This window comes from Nicotiana sylvestris, chromosome 3 (assembly GCF_000393655.2).
Source record: "Nicotiana sylvestris chromosome 3, ASM39365v2, whole genome shotgun sequence".
NCBI lineage: Eukaryota > Viridiplantae > Streptophyta > Magnoliopsida > Solanales > Solanaceae > Nicotiana > Nicotiana sylvestris.
In genome coordinates, this window is record NC_091059.1 from 148,238,664 (window position 1) to 148,251,298 (window position 12,635).

Consider the following 12,635-nt stretch of genomic DNA (forward strand, 5'->3'; position numbering starts at 1 on the left):
GTTATCACACTATTGTTCGCACTTCAGTAGGTGCAACTCCTTATTTGTTGGTATATGGCACTAAAGCAGTGATACCCGCGGAAGTTGAAATCCCATTCCTTCGAATTGTTGCTGAAGCCGAAATTGATGACGATGAGTAGGTCAAAACCTGTCTGGAGCAATTGAGTTTGATTGATGAGAAAAGATTGGCAGCAGTGTGTCATGGCCAGTTGTATAAAAAAATAATGGCGAGAGCATACAACAAGAAGGTGCGTCCGCGAAAATTTGAAGTGGGTCAGCAAGTATTGAAACGTATCCTTCCACATCATGCTGAAGAGAAAGGCAAGTTCGCCCCAAATTGGCAAGGCCCATTCATTGTAACAAGAGTGTTGTCCAATGGTGCTTCATATTTAACAGATATAGAAGGCAAATATGTAGATATGGCTATCAATTCTAACGCAGTCAAAAGATATTTTGTATTATCTCTTTGGTTTATCTAATTGTTGTTTATACTTGGCATATTTTGAAGATTGGAATGACGAAGGCATTTTATTCTGCTATCTAAACACTTTATCCTTTGTTACCTCTTTGAGCCTTATTTATTTCCTTTTATACCCCTCTTTTGGAATCAGTAGTAAAATTTAGAAACACAAACGCAAAGGTAAGTAAAGAAGAAAAAGAGGAAAAGAGAAGAGAAAAGAGAAAGAAAAGAATGGAAAAGAGTGAAAAAAGAGAAAAGAAAAAGGAAAAAAAAAAGAAAAGAGAAAATAGAGAAAAGAAAAAGAAAAGAGAAAGAGAGAAAGAAAAAGAAAGAGAAAAGTACCAAAACAAAGCAATTCTTATGACATGAACTATGTTCGACCTGATTCCTTTTAAGGATACGTAGGCAGCCTTAAGGTTCGGTCCCATCAAAATAAAAATCCAAAAGTCCCCAAGCAAAGAAACTGGGGTAGAAAGTTGTGGTTGTTGTAAGAAACCTGATTCTAAGAGTTGTAACTTTGAACTCATTCAAGTTATTTTGAGCCTTTTGATATCCTTTCTTTCTAACCATATCCAAAAGCCCACATTATGGTCCAAAGAAAGACCTTCCGATCAGTCTTCAAGAGATGCCAAGTCGAGCAAGTAGAGGTATGATCCATATCAGGGGAAACATTCTGGTCTAAGCAGGAAAAATTAAAAAATGAGAGAGTCTTATTGGTGAAAACCCTCTCGGGCACCGTAAGGCGATGGAAAGCTAAGAGAAATTAAAAAATGAGAGAGTCTTACTGGTAAAAACACTCACAGGTACCGTAAGGTGATAGTGAGTTGAGAGATGAATAAATAAGAGAGGTTTGCTGGTGAAAACCCCTTCAGCGCACCACAAGCCGAACAAGGTTGTTAACTTGGCAAAGGAGTCAGATTATGGGAACCCCAGGCATAAAGTGTGAAGATTGAAAGAGGATTGACTGAATGGACTAGGCTGATTAATCCGAAGTACTTGTCATGACCATTGATGCCAGCAGCATCACTCAGATAAGTCACTTTTCCCTTTCTTCCTCAAACAGTCTTTCATAACTCTCAAAGTCATTGCATTTCATTTCCTTTTGGGTCTATTCCTCTAAAGCTTTTTCAATGTTAGACTTTTCTAAGCAAAAGAATGGATTGCAAAGCTTATTACCAACTTCCAAATTGCACAAAGCAAAGTGCGGTCACAACATGCCAAAAATAACATGACGCAAAAAGGAAAAATAAGGTGTTAGCCAGGGTTCAAGTGATCAAGTGGTCTCGTGAATTATGGGTAGAAACACAAAAGTTGAGAAGGGAGAGACAGACATGATAAAACAGCAGGCTAATTATAGGGCAATCGGGTCATTCAAGGTTTCGTGGATAAGGTTCAATCAGAAGGTGAAATAACTCTTGGCCAGTCAGATGCAGCTGAGCAGAACAAATCATGGTAGTGGGAAGGCCACCCTCAGCAAGAATGCCGCAAACTAACCACCACGTTTTCAAACTGACAAGATTTTTCTTTGATTGAAACAGGGGCAGGAAATATCATTTGTTTCAGAGAAACCCTCCGTGAGGAAGCAGGTGCCAAATAGGCTCGGAAGTAAGCTCCAGTATCCTCCTGGATAAGAGAATTTAGTAAGTTTTGAGACCCTCGCAAATGACAAAGGTCTGACGAGAGGTCTACTTTTGGGAAGTATAGTTTGGCAGTTGAGTTTTTCACTTTTGAGATGAGGCTTGGTTTGAAATTTTCAGGATAAAGGAATTTACTTTAGAATTTATTTTGATAACAAGAAATCGGTTAACACTCACAGATGTTCCCAATATCAAACTGGGGCAGAAAAATGTCTTTTGTTTGTCTGTTTTGTTGAAATCAGGTGCCCACCAGAAGAACCAGGGAAGACAACACGAGTTTCAGGAATAGAAAGCAGTTCATGTTCAATCAATCCGGCACCCACTTGGAGAAACAAGGGAAGACAATTCAAAAGAAAAGCTGTTTCAAGAAGAGGACAATTCAGGTTCAAGCAATCAGGCACCCACCTGAAGAACAAAGACAGATAGTTCAAAAGAAAGGCAGTTTCAAGAATAGAAAGCAATTAAGGTTCAGCAATCAGGCACCCACTTGGAGAACAAGGAAAGACAGTTCAAAGGAAAAGTAGTCTCAAGAGAAAGCAGTTCAGGTCCAGCAATCAGGCACCCACCTAGAGAACAAAGGGAAGACGACATAGATTTGAAGGAAAGCGAGTCAAGTTCAGCAGTCAGGCACCCACCTAGAGAACAAGGAGAAGCAGTTCAAGTCGTAGGAATAATAGTGCAAGTGTTGGAAATCAGGCATTCACCTGGAGAACAAGGAGAAGCAGTTCAAGTCGCAAGGAAAAACAGTGCAAGTGTTGGAAATCAGGCACCTACCTGGAAAACAAGGAGAAGCAGTTCAAGTCACAAGGGAATACAGTTAAACTTTTGGCAATCAGGCGCCCACCTGGAGAGCAAAGGAATACAATTAAAGTTTTGGCAATCAGGCACCCACCTGGAGAGCAAGGGAATACAGTTAAAGTTTTGGCAATAAGGCTCCCACCTGGAGAGCAAGAGAATACAATTAAAGTTTTGGCAATCAGGCGCCCACCTGGAGAGCAAGGGAATACAGTTAAAGTGCTGAAAATCAGGCACCCACCTGGAGAACAAAAGGAAAGAGGCAATGTTCAAAGGAAGATGGGTCAAGTTTAGCAATCAGGAGCCCACCTGGAGAACAAGGAAAAATAGGTGAAGTTTCAAGGAAAAGCAGTTCAAGTTTTGGAAACCAGGCGCCCACCTGGAGAGCAAGGGAATACAGTTCAAGTATTGGTAATCAGGCGCCCGCCTGGAGAATAAGGGAATACAATTCAAATATTGGCAATCAGGCGCCACCTGGAGAATAAAGGAATTCACTTCAGAATACAATTCAAGGTAGCAACAAAAGAATCTCACCTAGAGAGTACAAATCAACAGAGTAGCAGAAACTGCAAGATCAAGTTTGAAGATATAGATAGGATTATTGTAATTCATAAACCATAGTTTAATCTAGCTTCTTTTATTTTGTCTTAGTGTAATAAGGAGTTCAGGAAGCAGTATCAGCAGCAGCAACGTTGAAATCACAGCTTCCTGGTCGTCCCAGCTACCGAAACCTCCCGAACTACACTGACCTGATTCCTTTATAGCCAAGGATATGTAGGCAACCTCGGAATCAAGGTGCGGTCAAATCTTTAAAAAAAAACTTCCCACGGAGTATTCAAACGGGCAAAAATTGCTTGTATCCGCTCACTTTATTTTTGTACGAAAACTCTTCGTGTTTTCGAGCAAAGAGGGGCAGTCATGAACACGTGATTTTTTTCGTATAGGGATTACTCCCATAAAATCTAAGAAAATAAATTTTTCCCATTATTTGCAATTTTATAGATTTTTCAAAGGATTTTTTGTTAATTGTTTACATTTTTCTGTGCCAGTTTATCTTATTAAAATCATAAAAAATACAAAAATATCATATACTGCATTTAGTATTTATCTTTATATTTTTAGGATTAATTAGTTAATTATTTGTCTTATTAAAAGTGAAAATCACAAAAAATGGTTCATTTTTGCATTTTTAGTTTTAATTTTCGAATAGTAGTTTTTCTTTTCTAATTTAGGATTAAAGAACTTGTATAATTTTTAGAGAAGTGGGTAGTGTTACAATTTAAATCAATTTAAGGTTTAATTTAGGTTATTTCATTAAATTTTAGTTAAAAGAAAATTGAAAAAAAGAAATTAAGTGAAGGCTGTTACAAATTGGGCCAGAATTTAAAATTGAACCCAAATCCCACGTCTGCACCCAACCTGTCCAAACCAGGCCCAAACCCAAATTCCTACCCGGTCCAGCCCCCACATTAAGTCAAACGACGTCGTTTCGTCGTATATGATCTCACCCCTTCGTTCAATCTCATCCAACGATCCGTAACTGGCTAACCCATTCCCTTAAAAATGTCGGATAAGCCCCCTACCCCAATTCAAACTCACAGAACCCCCCCCCCCCTTTTGTCTCTCTAATCGCCACCGCCCGCCACTGCTGGTAATCGTCTCACGGCAACGGCACTCTCCAAAATCCGGCCAAATTCATACAATACACTCATCACCTCACCCTCATCATTAATCCCCCACCAATTTTACCCAAAACCTTACCAAATTCATCGTAATTGTAGATCTAAAAATAAGTGAAAACCCTATTTTTCCCCTGTTCGATTTCTTGGAAGTTTTAAGTTTCGATTCGACCAAAACCTACGCTAGTCGATTGTTCTCAGCAAGAGCAATTGCCTAGCATTATTTGTTGGTTCATTTCGAATAAGACTCGATTTGTCAAGCCAACCAGATTTATTGAGGGGATTTCACAAGCATTAGTTAGTTGATCTTCGTCCCCTCATCTCAGGTTCAATTGGTTTTTTTATTTTATTAATTTATCTTGGTTACTGTTTCCCTTTCTTCTGCTTTCAAAATTGCTTTGTTTTGGGTTTTTGTTTGGTCTGGGCCTGCTTTTGCATGCAGACAGGCTCGTTAGTACAAAGGCCCAAGGGGTTTTGGGGTTCAGTTGTTTAAAGGGCTCAAATCTCAGCTTTGGTTGAAAGTAATTGGCATGCGTTTTAAGGGTATCTAGGGGAATTGGATAGGAGTAATCTTAGCCAACTGCCTAGGAAGTTGCTAGGAAGATGGGAATGAGATGAATTACTGAACAGGTTCAAAGGTTAAGGTCCAAAATAAAAAGATGAAAATTGAGGGAGGGGTAACGGTAAAAGTTTAAAATCAATTTTACTGCCCTAAAACTTGCTATAAAAGGCTCATTTCCTTCATTTCTGGGCAGAGATTAGAATACCTAAAACTAGCAAACGACTGAAATACACATATACTATTAGAGTTTTAGATTTAGAAAGAAAAAACAAAATAAGAAGAAAAAAATCTCCAAATACTGTTCCATTGCAGTTGGTTTTGATCTTTCTTGGGTATTAAAAGCTTGAGTACATTGTTGATCTTTTTCTGGGTTCAAAACATGAAAAGCTGATTTATAGTTATTGTTTGTTGCTGTTTTAAAGCTCTGTTGATATTACTATTTTCTTGCTGAAGTTCTGTGGTTGTTTTGGTTAATATCCAGGTATCTCTTGGATCTTAAATGGCATGGAATTGAAAGCTTGAAACATGTAGTTCAAATGTAAAAATCTGTTGATACAATACATGTTGCCTTTTGAATTTTATCTCTATTGTTCTTCAAGTTCATCCATGCTTTCTGTAATAATGTAGCTTTCTTATATGCATTCTTGTCTGCTCATTCACGTTACTGTTATTGTGTCACATGTATAAGTCTTGGATTAGAGTTTTAGTTAATTATGTTGGATTGTGAGCTGAGTAAAATCTTCTCATTGGGTGTAAAGAATGTTCAAAATCATCTGCAGTAGAGATCCAAGTCAGCTGATGAACATATGCGTTGGGATTTGTTTAAATATGTTTAGGTCAACACTGATTTTCAGTTCAGGTTGGTCATGCCATGATTCCGTTGTAGAACTAACCAATTTCATCTTCTTTGGTTTAGTTTAAATATGTTTTAATTGGTTTGTTTTTTTTTCTCTGACTGAAATGGCTAGGAACACATTGGTTTAACTTTGATATAAGCAAATGCTAGATTTGTAAACTCATTTTGATGTTGGTTGGTATTCATATAGGCCATCTAATTCACCTTCTATGTAGCCTAGGTTTCAAGAACCATTGTTCCCTATTTAAGTGTGTCTCATTCTACTTAATTAATTACTTAATCACAAGTTTGCCTTAATATTTCCTCCAGGCATTTAAATATCTTTACTTCACCGTTTCTCTACTCTTTCTTGTAATGGTACAAAATTCATGATGCCTTGTATGAAAATTGTTAAGGGATCAATAAATGATGCTAATGCTCATGTTACTTGACAAGGAAAGGACAGGGGAGGCCTGTGCATTATTTGAAACGTTCCCAGCCCAGTTCTCCCGTTTAGCACTTTCTTTGGGAATAAGCTAAGGCCCAATAAATAATCTAGGGCCCAACCATGCGTTTCAGATTTTTACTAATATAGCTGCCCAATTAATTTTATATCAATGATAGATAGGGATTTCATAAGTCAATCTCAATTAAGTTCGTTTCCTTAAAAAAAAAATTGAGGTGTGCCATATTAAACAAGACCTATAATTTATGGCCCTCATAAGACTAGATCAAGAAATCACTTGAAGAAAGAGACATGAGGCGTGTCATAAGTAAAATAAAACATCTATGGCCCTCACGAATGTTATAATTTAGATATTAAAAATGAACCTCGTAGTTTGCTTTAGGCGCGTTAATTATATAAATATCATGGCTATTACTAAAATCCGGGTGTACATTTTATGTGACCCGGTTCTAATTTCCAACGAGGTTAAATAGAACGTGTCGTGAATCACGGGTGCATTTCATGTAGCGTAGCTTATGTTTTAAATAACCTTGAAATTATTCCTTAAACAAATAAAAGCGGTTTTAAAGTTAAAAATGCAGATAGATTTAAAAGTGTTTTAAAATTAGATAATTAGGCCAATAATAATAGTTGAGTGACCGTGCTAGAACCACGGAACCCGGGAATGCCTAACACCTTCTCCCGGGTTAACAGAATTTCTTACCCGAATTTTTGTATTTCGCGGACTATAAAATAGAGTCAATCTTTCCTCGATTCGGGATTTAAAACCGGTGACTTGGGACACCATAAATTATCCCAATTGGCGATTCTGATTTCTAAATAAATAATCTCATTTCGATTGTCACTTTAATTGGAAAAATTTCCCTATACCCTTTTCGGGGGTAGTAAAAAGGAGGTGTGACATGATCGTAAAATCAGGCCTCCCGATTTTACCCGTATATAATGCTGCCCTTTTACCCTCCCCGCCATATGGGGCAAATGTTTGCTCCTTGCTTCTAGTCACTCCACTTTTTCAATCCACTATCTCCATATGCGAGCGCACTGAATCCACTAGACAGCCTCACCTTACAAGAGAGTCCACCGCAAACACCACCATACTCACCATACGTACTAGACAACCAAACAAGGCAAGAGTTGTCAGAAATACTAGCGGAGATGAGGGAAATAAGAACATAATTTTGGTGGCTAAAGGGGATTCTATTTTACGACCTAAAAGAGCAGTACGAAAAAAAGTTTATTTTGAAATGTCCACCAGATCTAAAAACATGCAGTCTCAACTTCTGTCTAACAACAAATTCAGAAGTGAGGAAATATGCCATGGTCTTAATACCCACACTTCATCAGACTACTCAGTCAGTGAGTCTGGAGCAGATGACACCTCTTGTCACTCCAATGACTCCAGTTTCATTAGAGCAGATCAACAATCCTAATTCCTATATGAATTTCTTAGTCTGGAATTGTCGGGGATCACATAATCCTGAGTTTAGGCATCACTTTAGGTCCTTGTTGGATAATCATAGACCGGTGTTAGCAATTCTGCTTGAAACACACATGCATAATCATACAAGACTCAGTGATGACTACAATTTTACCAACATGTCACAAGTATCTGCTAATGGCCTAATGGGAGGATTAGTTGTGTTGTGGAATGAGGAGGGTATCAAGGTGATAGAGATGAGAATATCTGATCAAGAAATACACTGCATGGTCCAGGTATGTCCCACTAAACCACCTTAGATTTTATCTGCCATATATGCTAGCAATCACTATAATTTACGTAATATACTTTGGGAAAATTTAATTAATTTGCATAATATTGTTGGTATTACTTGGCTAATAGGAGGCGATTTTAATGAAGTGTTAGAGTCAAAGGAGTAATTTGGTGGTCTCCCTATTAGTAACAATAGGGTGGATAAGTTTGCTAACTATATAAATTATTGCAAATTAATAGACCTAGGATTTCATGGTAGTCGCTTCACATGGACTAACAAATGTAGACATGGTAATACAATTTTAGAAAGGCTTGATCGCTTTATAGCAAATTATGACTGGACAAACTTGTACTCAGAGGCTACAGTGAAGCATTTACCTCGAACTTATTCGGATCATTGTCCACTCTTAATCACCTTAGAACCCACTCCTAGGATGCAGCAAAAAATATTTCGCTTTGATACTATGTGGGCATCACATCCACAATTCCCAGAATTAGTTCGTAGAATTTGGTCTGGGGATCAATCTTTACTTCAAACTACAAGACACTTTCAAGCAGTAGCTACCCTATGGAATAAACAATATTTTGGGAATATTTTCCAATAAAAAAGAAAAATATTAGCTAGGTTGGTAGGAATTCAAGCTTCTTTACACTATCCTACAAGTATATTCCTACAAAATTTGGAAACAAGATTATCTATGAATTACAGTAATATATTACACTTAGAGGAGGAATTTTAGAAATTGAAGTCTCGCATCAATTGACTAAATGAGGGAGACGCGAACACAAAATTCTTCCATATGTCTACCATTCATAGACGTAGGAAAAATAAAATATATGGTTTGCAAGATTTGGTTGGTAAGTGGATTTTCGATTAAAATGAATTAAAAGAATATCACCTTTTATCAAACTCTATTTATAACTGAAAAGTTACTTTCTACTAGAATTTACAATGACTTGAATATTCATCGACTATCTGTATGTGAAATTCAACATATAGAGGAGCCTCTTAGGCAAGAGGAGATTAAATGTTCCTTATATAGCTTTAAACCCTATAAAGCACAAGGTCCAGATGGGCTACATCCTTTTTTCTACCAAAAATATTGATCGGATATCGGCAATAAGGTTACTCTATTTTGTCAGGACATTTTTAATACTAAGACCATGCCTCAAGAATTAAATAAAACCTTCATTTGTCTCATTCCAAAGGTAAACAATCCGGTTATTATTCAGCAATATCGTCCCATAAGCTTATGTAATACTATGTATAAGTTAATTACGAAGATAATTATCAATAGACTAAAACCAATCATTACTAAAATAATAGGACCTACTCAAACTAGTTTCCAACAAGGTAAAGAGAGCATCAGATAACGTTATAATAGTACATGAAGCTTTAAATTACTTTATAAAAATGAATGTCAAGTCTTCCTCCATACTTTTAAAATTGGACTTGGAAAAAGCATTTAACAGATTAGAATGATATTTTATCAGGAGGACACTTATATATTTTAATATTCCTACATCTATGATAATATTAATTATGTCTTGTGTTACAACGACTTCCATTTCTATATTAGTTAATGGTGCTAGGACTCAATATTTTGCACCATCAAGAGAAATTAATCCAGGGGATTCTTTGTCACCATACTTGTTCATAATGTGTATGGAAATGCTCTCACGAAGCATTACATTATAAGTGGATTACCTTTAATGGCAACCAATTTGCCTATCTAAAGAAGGGCCACCACTTTCACATCTTTTATTTGCATGTGACATTATTTTGTTTTCAAAAGTCACAACCAAGAGATGTCATGCAATAATTGATGTTCTAAATTACTTTACATATTATTCAAGACAAAAAATCAACTTCGATAAATCAAAAGTTTATTTCTCAAAAAATAGTACTCAATCTGATTGGAATTATGTAAGTGACTCCTTTTCTATTAAGCAAGGGACGTCATTTTGTAAATATTTAGGGTTTCCAATGTTCCAGGCAAGACCTAAAAATGCATACTTTCAATTCCTTCTAGATAATTTTAAGAATAGACTAACGGTATGGAAAACAAACTTCCTAACTATGACAGGCCGCACTACTCTTATTAAATCTACCCTGAACAATCTACCCAACCACATTATGCAGTGTATTCAGATTCCAACGCATATCACTAATAAAATGGAGCAATACTCGCGTAATTTTCTATGGGGAATTATTTCAACAAGGAAAAAAATGCACCTCATTAAATGGAATGATATAACAATACCATAAGAAAATGGTGGCCTGGGTAATCAAAAATTACGCCAAAAAATGCGGCTTGCTTGCAGGACTTTCTTGGAGAGCTTTTAAATCACCACAAGCAATGTGGGCAAAGCTTATCATTAACAAATACCTACATAAAAGCATAACGACTAATTACTCCAAAACAAGGAATATTATTTTAAGAGGTTGGCAAAACTGCCAAATGGGTATCAAATGGAGGATATGTGATAGTAAACATATCAAATTTTGGGATGACCCTTGGATAAAACTAGGCACAACAATGTGCTCTATGATCTAGGGCCCCTTAACTTTGGAACAAAATATTGTTAAAATTTCGAAAATCCTAAATGACACGGGATGGAACTGGGGAAAAATCCCATTCGACTTAGATCATAATATAAAGCTTTTAATTCAAGCTCCATATGTATCTAAATTGCATAATAAAGGAGACCAAATCTATTGGGGTCTGACGCCAATGGAAAAATTTACAGTACACTCAATGTATACCAAACTACAATTGGAGGCACAACATTTACGATTAATTTAAATACTTTTTTCTGGACTTGGAAATTCCCTATTCATCCAAAAATTAAAAGTTTTATCTGGCTTCTATGCCACAATAGGTTACCAACACGGATTTTCTTAAAAATATACTAAAATCATCCAGGATGCAACTTGCTTTTACTGTCAAAGGGAGGAAGAATCGATAAAACACATTTTCCTTGAATGTGCAAATGCTAGGAAACATTGGCAAGAATTAGGACTCATGCACCTTATTAATCACATTACCCACTTTTCAGCCACACACAGTTGGTTATGTAAGCTAATAAGCTATAAAGATATTAAACTACCTTTCAACATAAATCCTTATACCTACTTACCACTTAGCTTATGGAATATTTAGTTTACACGAAACAATAATCTTTACAACATGACTAGGGATAATCTTTAAACAATAATCTTTAAAGATTATTGTTGTAAACAATAATCTTTACAACATTTTTCTTAAACACACCACTCAACAAGCAGTTGAATACACCTACTTAGCTGCTTTTACACATAAGACTAATCATAAAAGGAAAATTACTAAAAAAATTAAATGGAATCCACCAAATACAAACTTCTATAAGCTCAATACAGATGGAGCATATTCAGCCAACACTGTGGGAATTGGAGGACTAATTAGAAATTCCAAAGCTGAATGGATATTGGGTTTCTCAGGATCTGCACCACATGACTCATCCACCACGGCAGAACTCTATGCATTAACTCAGGGCCTAAAATTGGCTTATGAAAATAACATAAGGCCACTGGAGATGGAGGTGGATGTAAAGGAAGTTACCATGCTATTACATACTAATAATATTGCATTTTCATGCATGATTATTGATTGCAGGTACTATCTGGGACAGCTAGGTAATCCTGTAGTACAATATGCGTACAAAGAACAAAACATGGTAGCAGATCAGCTAGCAAAGGCAGGCCACAATTTTGGAAATGACTATACGCCAAGTGTGTTTGAAGATGTTCCAACTTTTGTTGCGCAAATTTTTGAGAAAGACAAGGAATGTTTGGCAGGACCTCCATCATGCCAAGGAACTGCTTGACAAAATCAAAGTGGCAATCTTGATCAGCCACCCTCGTATGTAATTAGTTGTCATGATAATAATTCCACTATGAAAACCACGACAACCATAACTATTAGTAGCAATTTAATAATTTGTAATAGCACAATAGTTTGTGATAGGGTGTCAGTCAGGCCCAATCCTCTGTACGCATTACTTAATTATTAATATATATATTATCTTTCTGACCAAAAAAAATGATTTTACACCACGTTTGATGACGGATAATAATTTCAAAATTAGCTATACTCGGATAAAATAACTAAATAACAAATTCCTTCTTCTGCCAAAGCCCTTTTCCATGTATTACGAGCAAAAATAGCACGAGCTAGCCAATTTTCGGACTGGTCATTCAAAATAGCCAGAATTTGCAAAGTCATTGAAAAATAGCCACTATTTTGCTGCAATACGGAAAGTTCCAGCATAATATATTGGAGATCGGTGCACCTGTGTATGAACTTCCAGCATATTATGCTGGAACTCTAACACGCCAAAAGTTCTAGTATAATATATACTGAAGATTAGAGCACCGGTGCTCCAATCTCCAGTATATTATGCTAGACTGGTATATTATACTGGAATATTTTTCCGAATTTTGAACAGTG

The 12,635-nt window shown here is 36.4% G+C and overlaps 1 protein-coding gene across 1 annotated transcript; it reads left to right on the plus strand.

Moving 5' to 3' along the window:
- Nucleotides 1–7,751: 7,751 nt before the first annotated feature.
- LOC104221568 (uncharacterized) lies at nt 7,752–12,012 on the plus strand. Its single transcript, XM_009772632.1, has 2 exons — nt 7,752–8,147; nt 11,374–12,012. Exons 1-2 carry the CDS (start codon nt 7,752–7,754, stop codon nt 12,010–12,012), a joined length of 1,035 nt encoding a protein of 344 aa, XP_009770934.1.
- The last annotated feature ends 623 nt before the right edge of the window (nt 12,013–12,635 follow it).

Coding starts and splice junctions, on each gene's coding strand:
- LOC104221568 (XM_009772632.1), top strand. CDS start 7,752: ATGGTCTTAATACCCACACTTCATCAGACTACTCAGTCAGTGAGTCTG. Junction 8,148..11,373: donor AAATACACTGCATGGTCCAG/GTATGTCCCACT, acceptor TAATCTTTAAAG/ATTATTGTTGTAAACAATAA.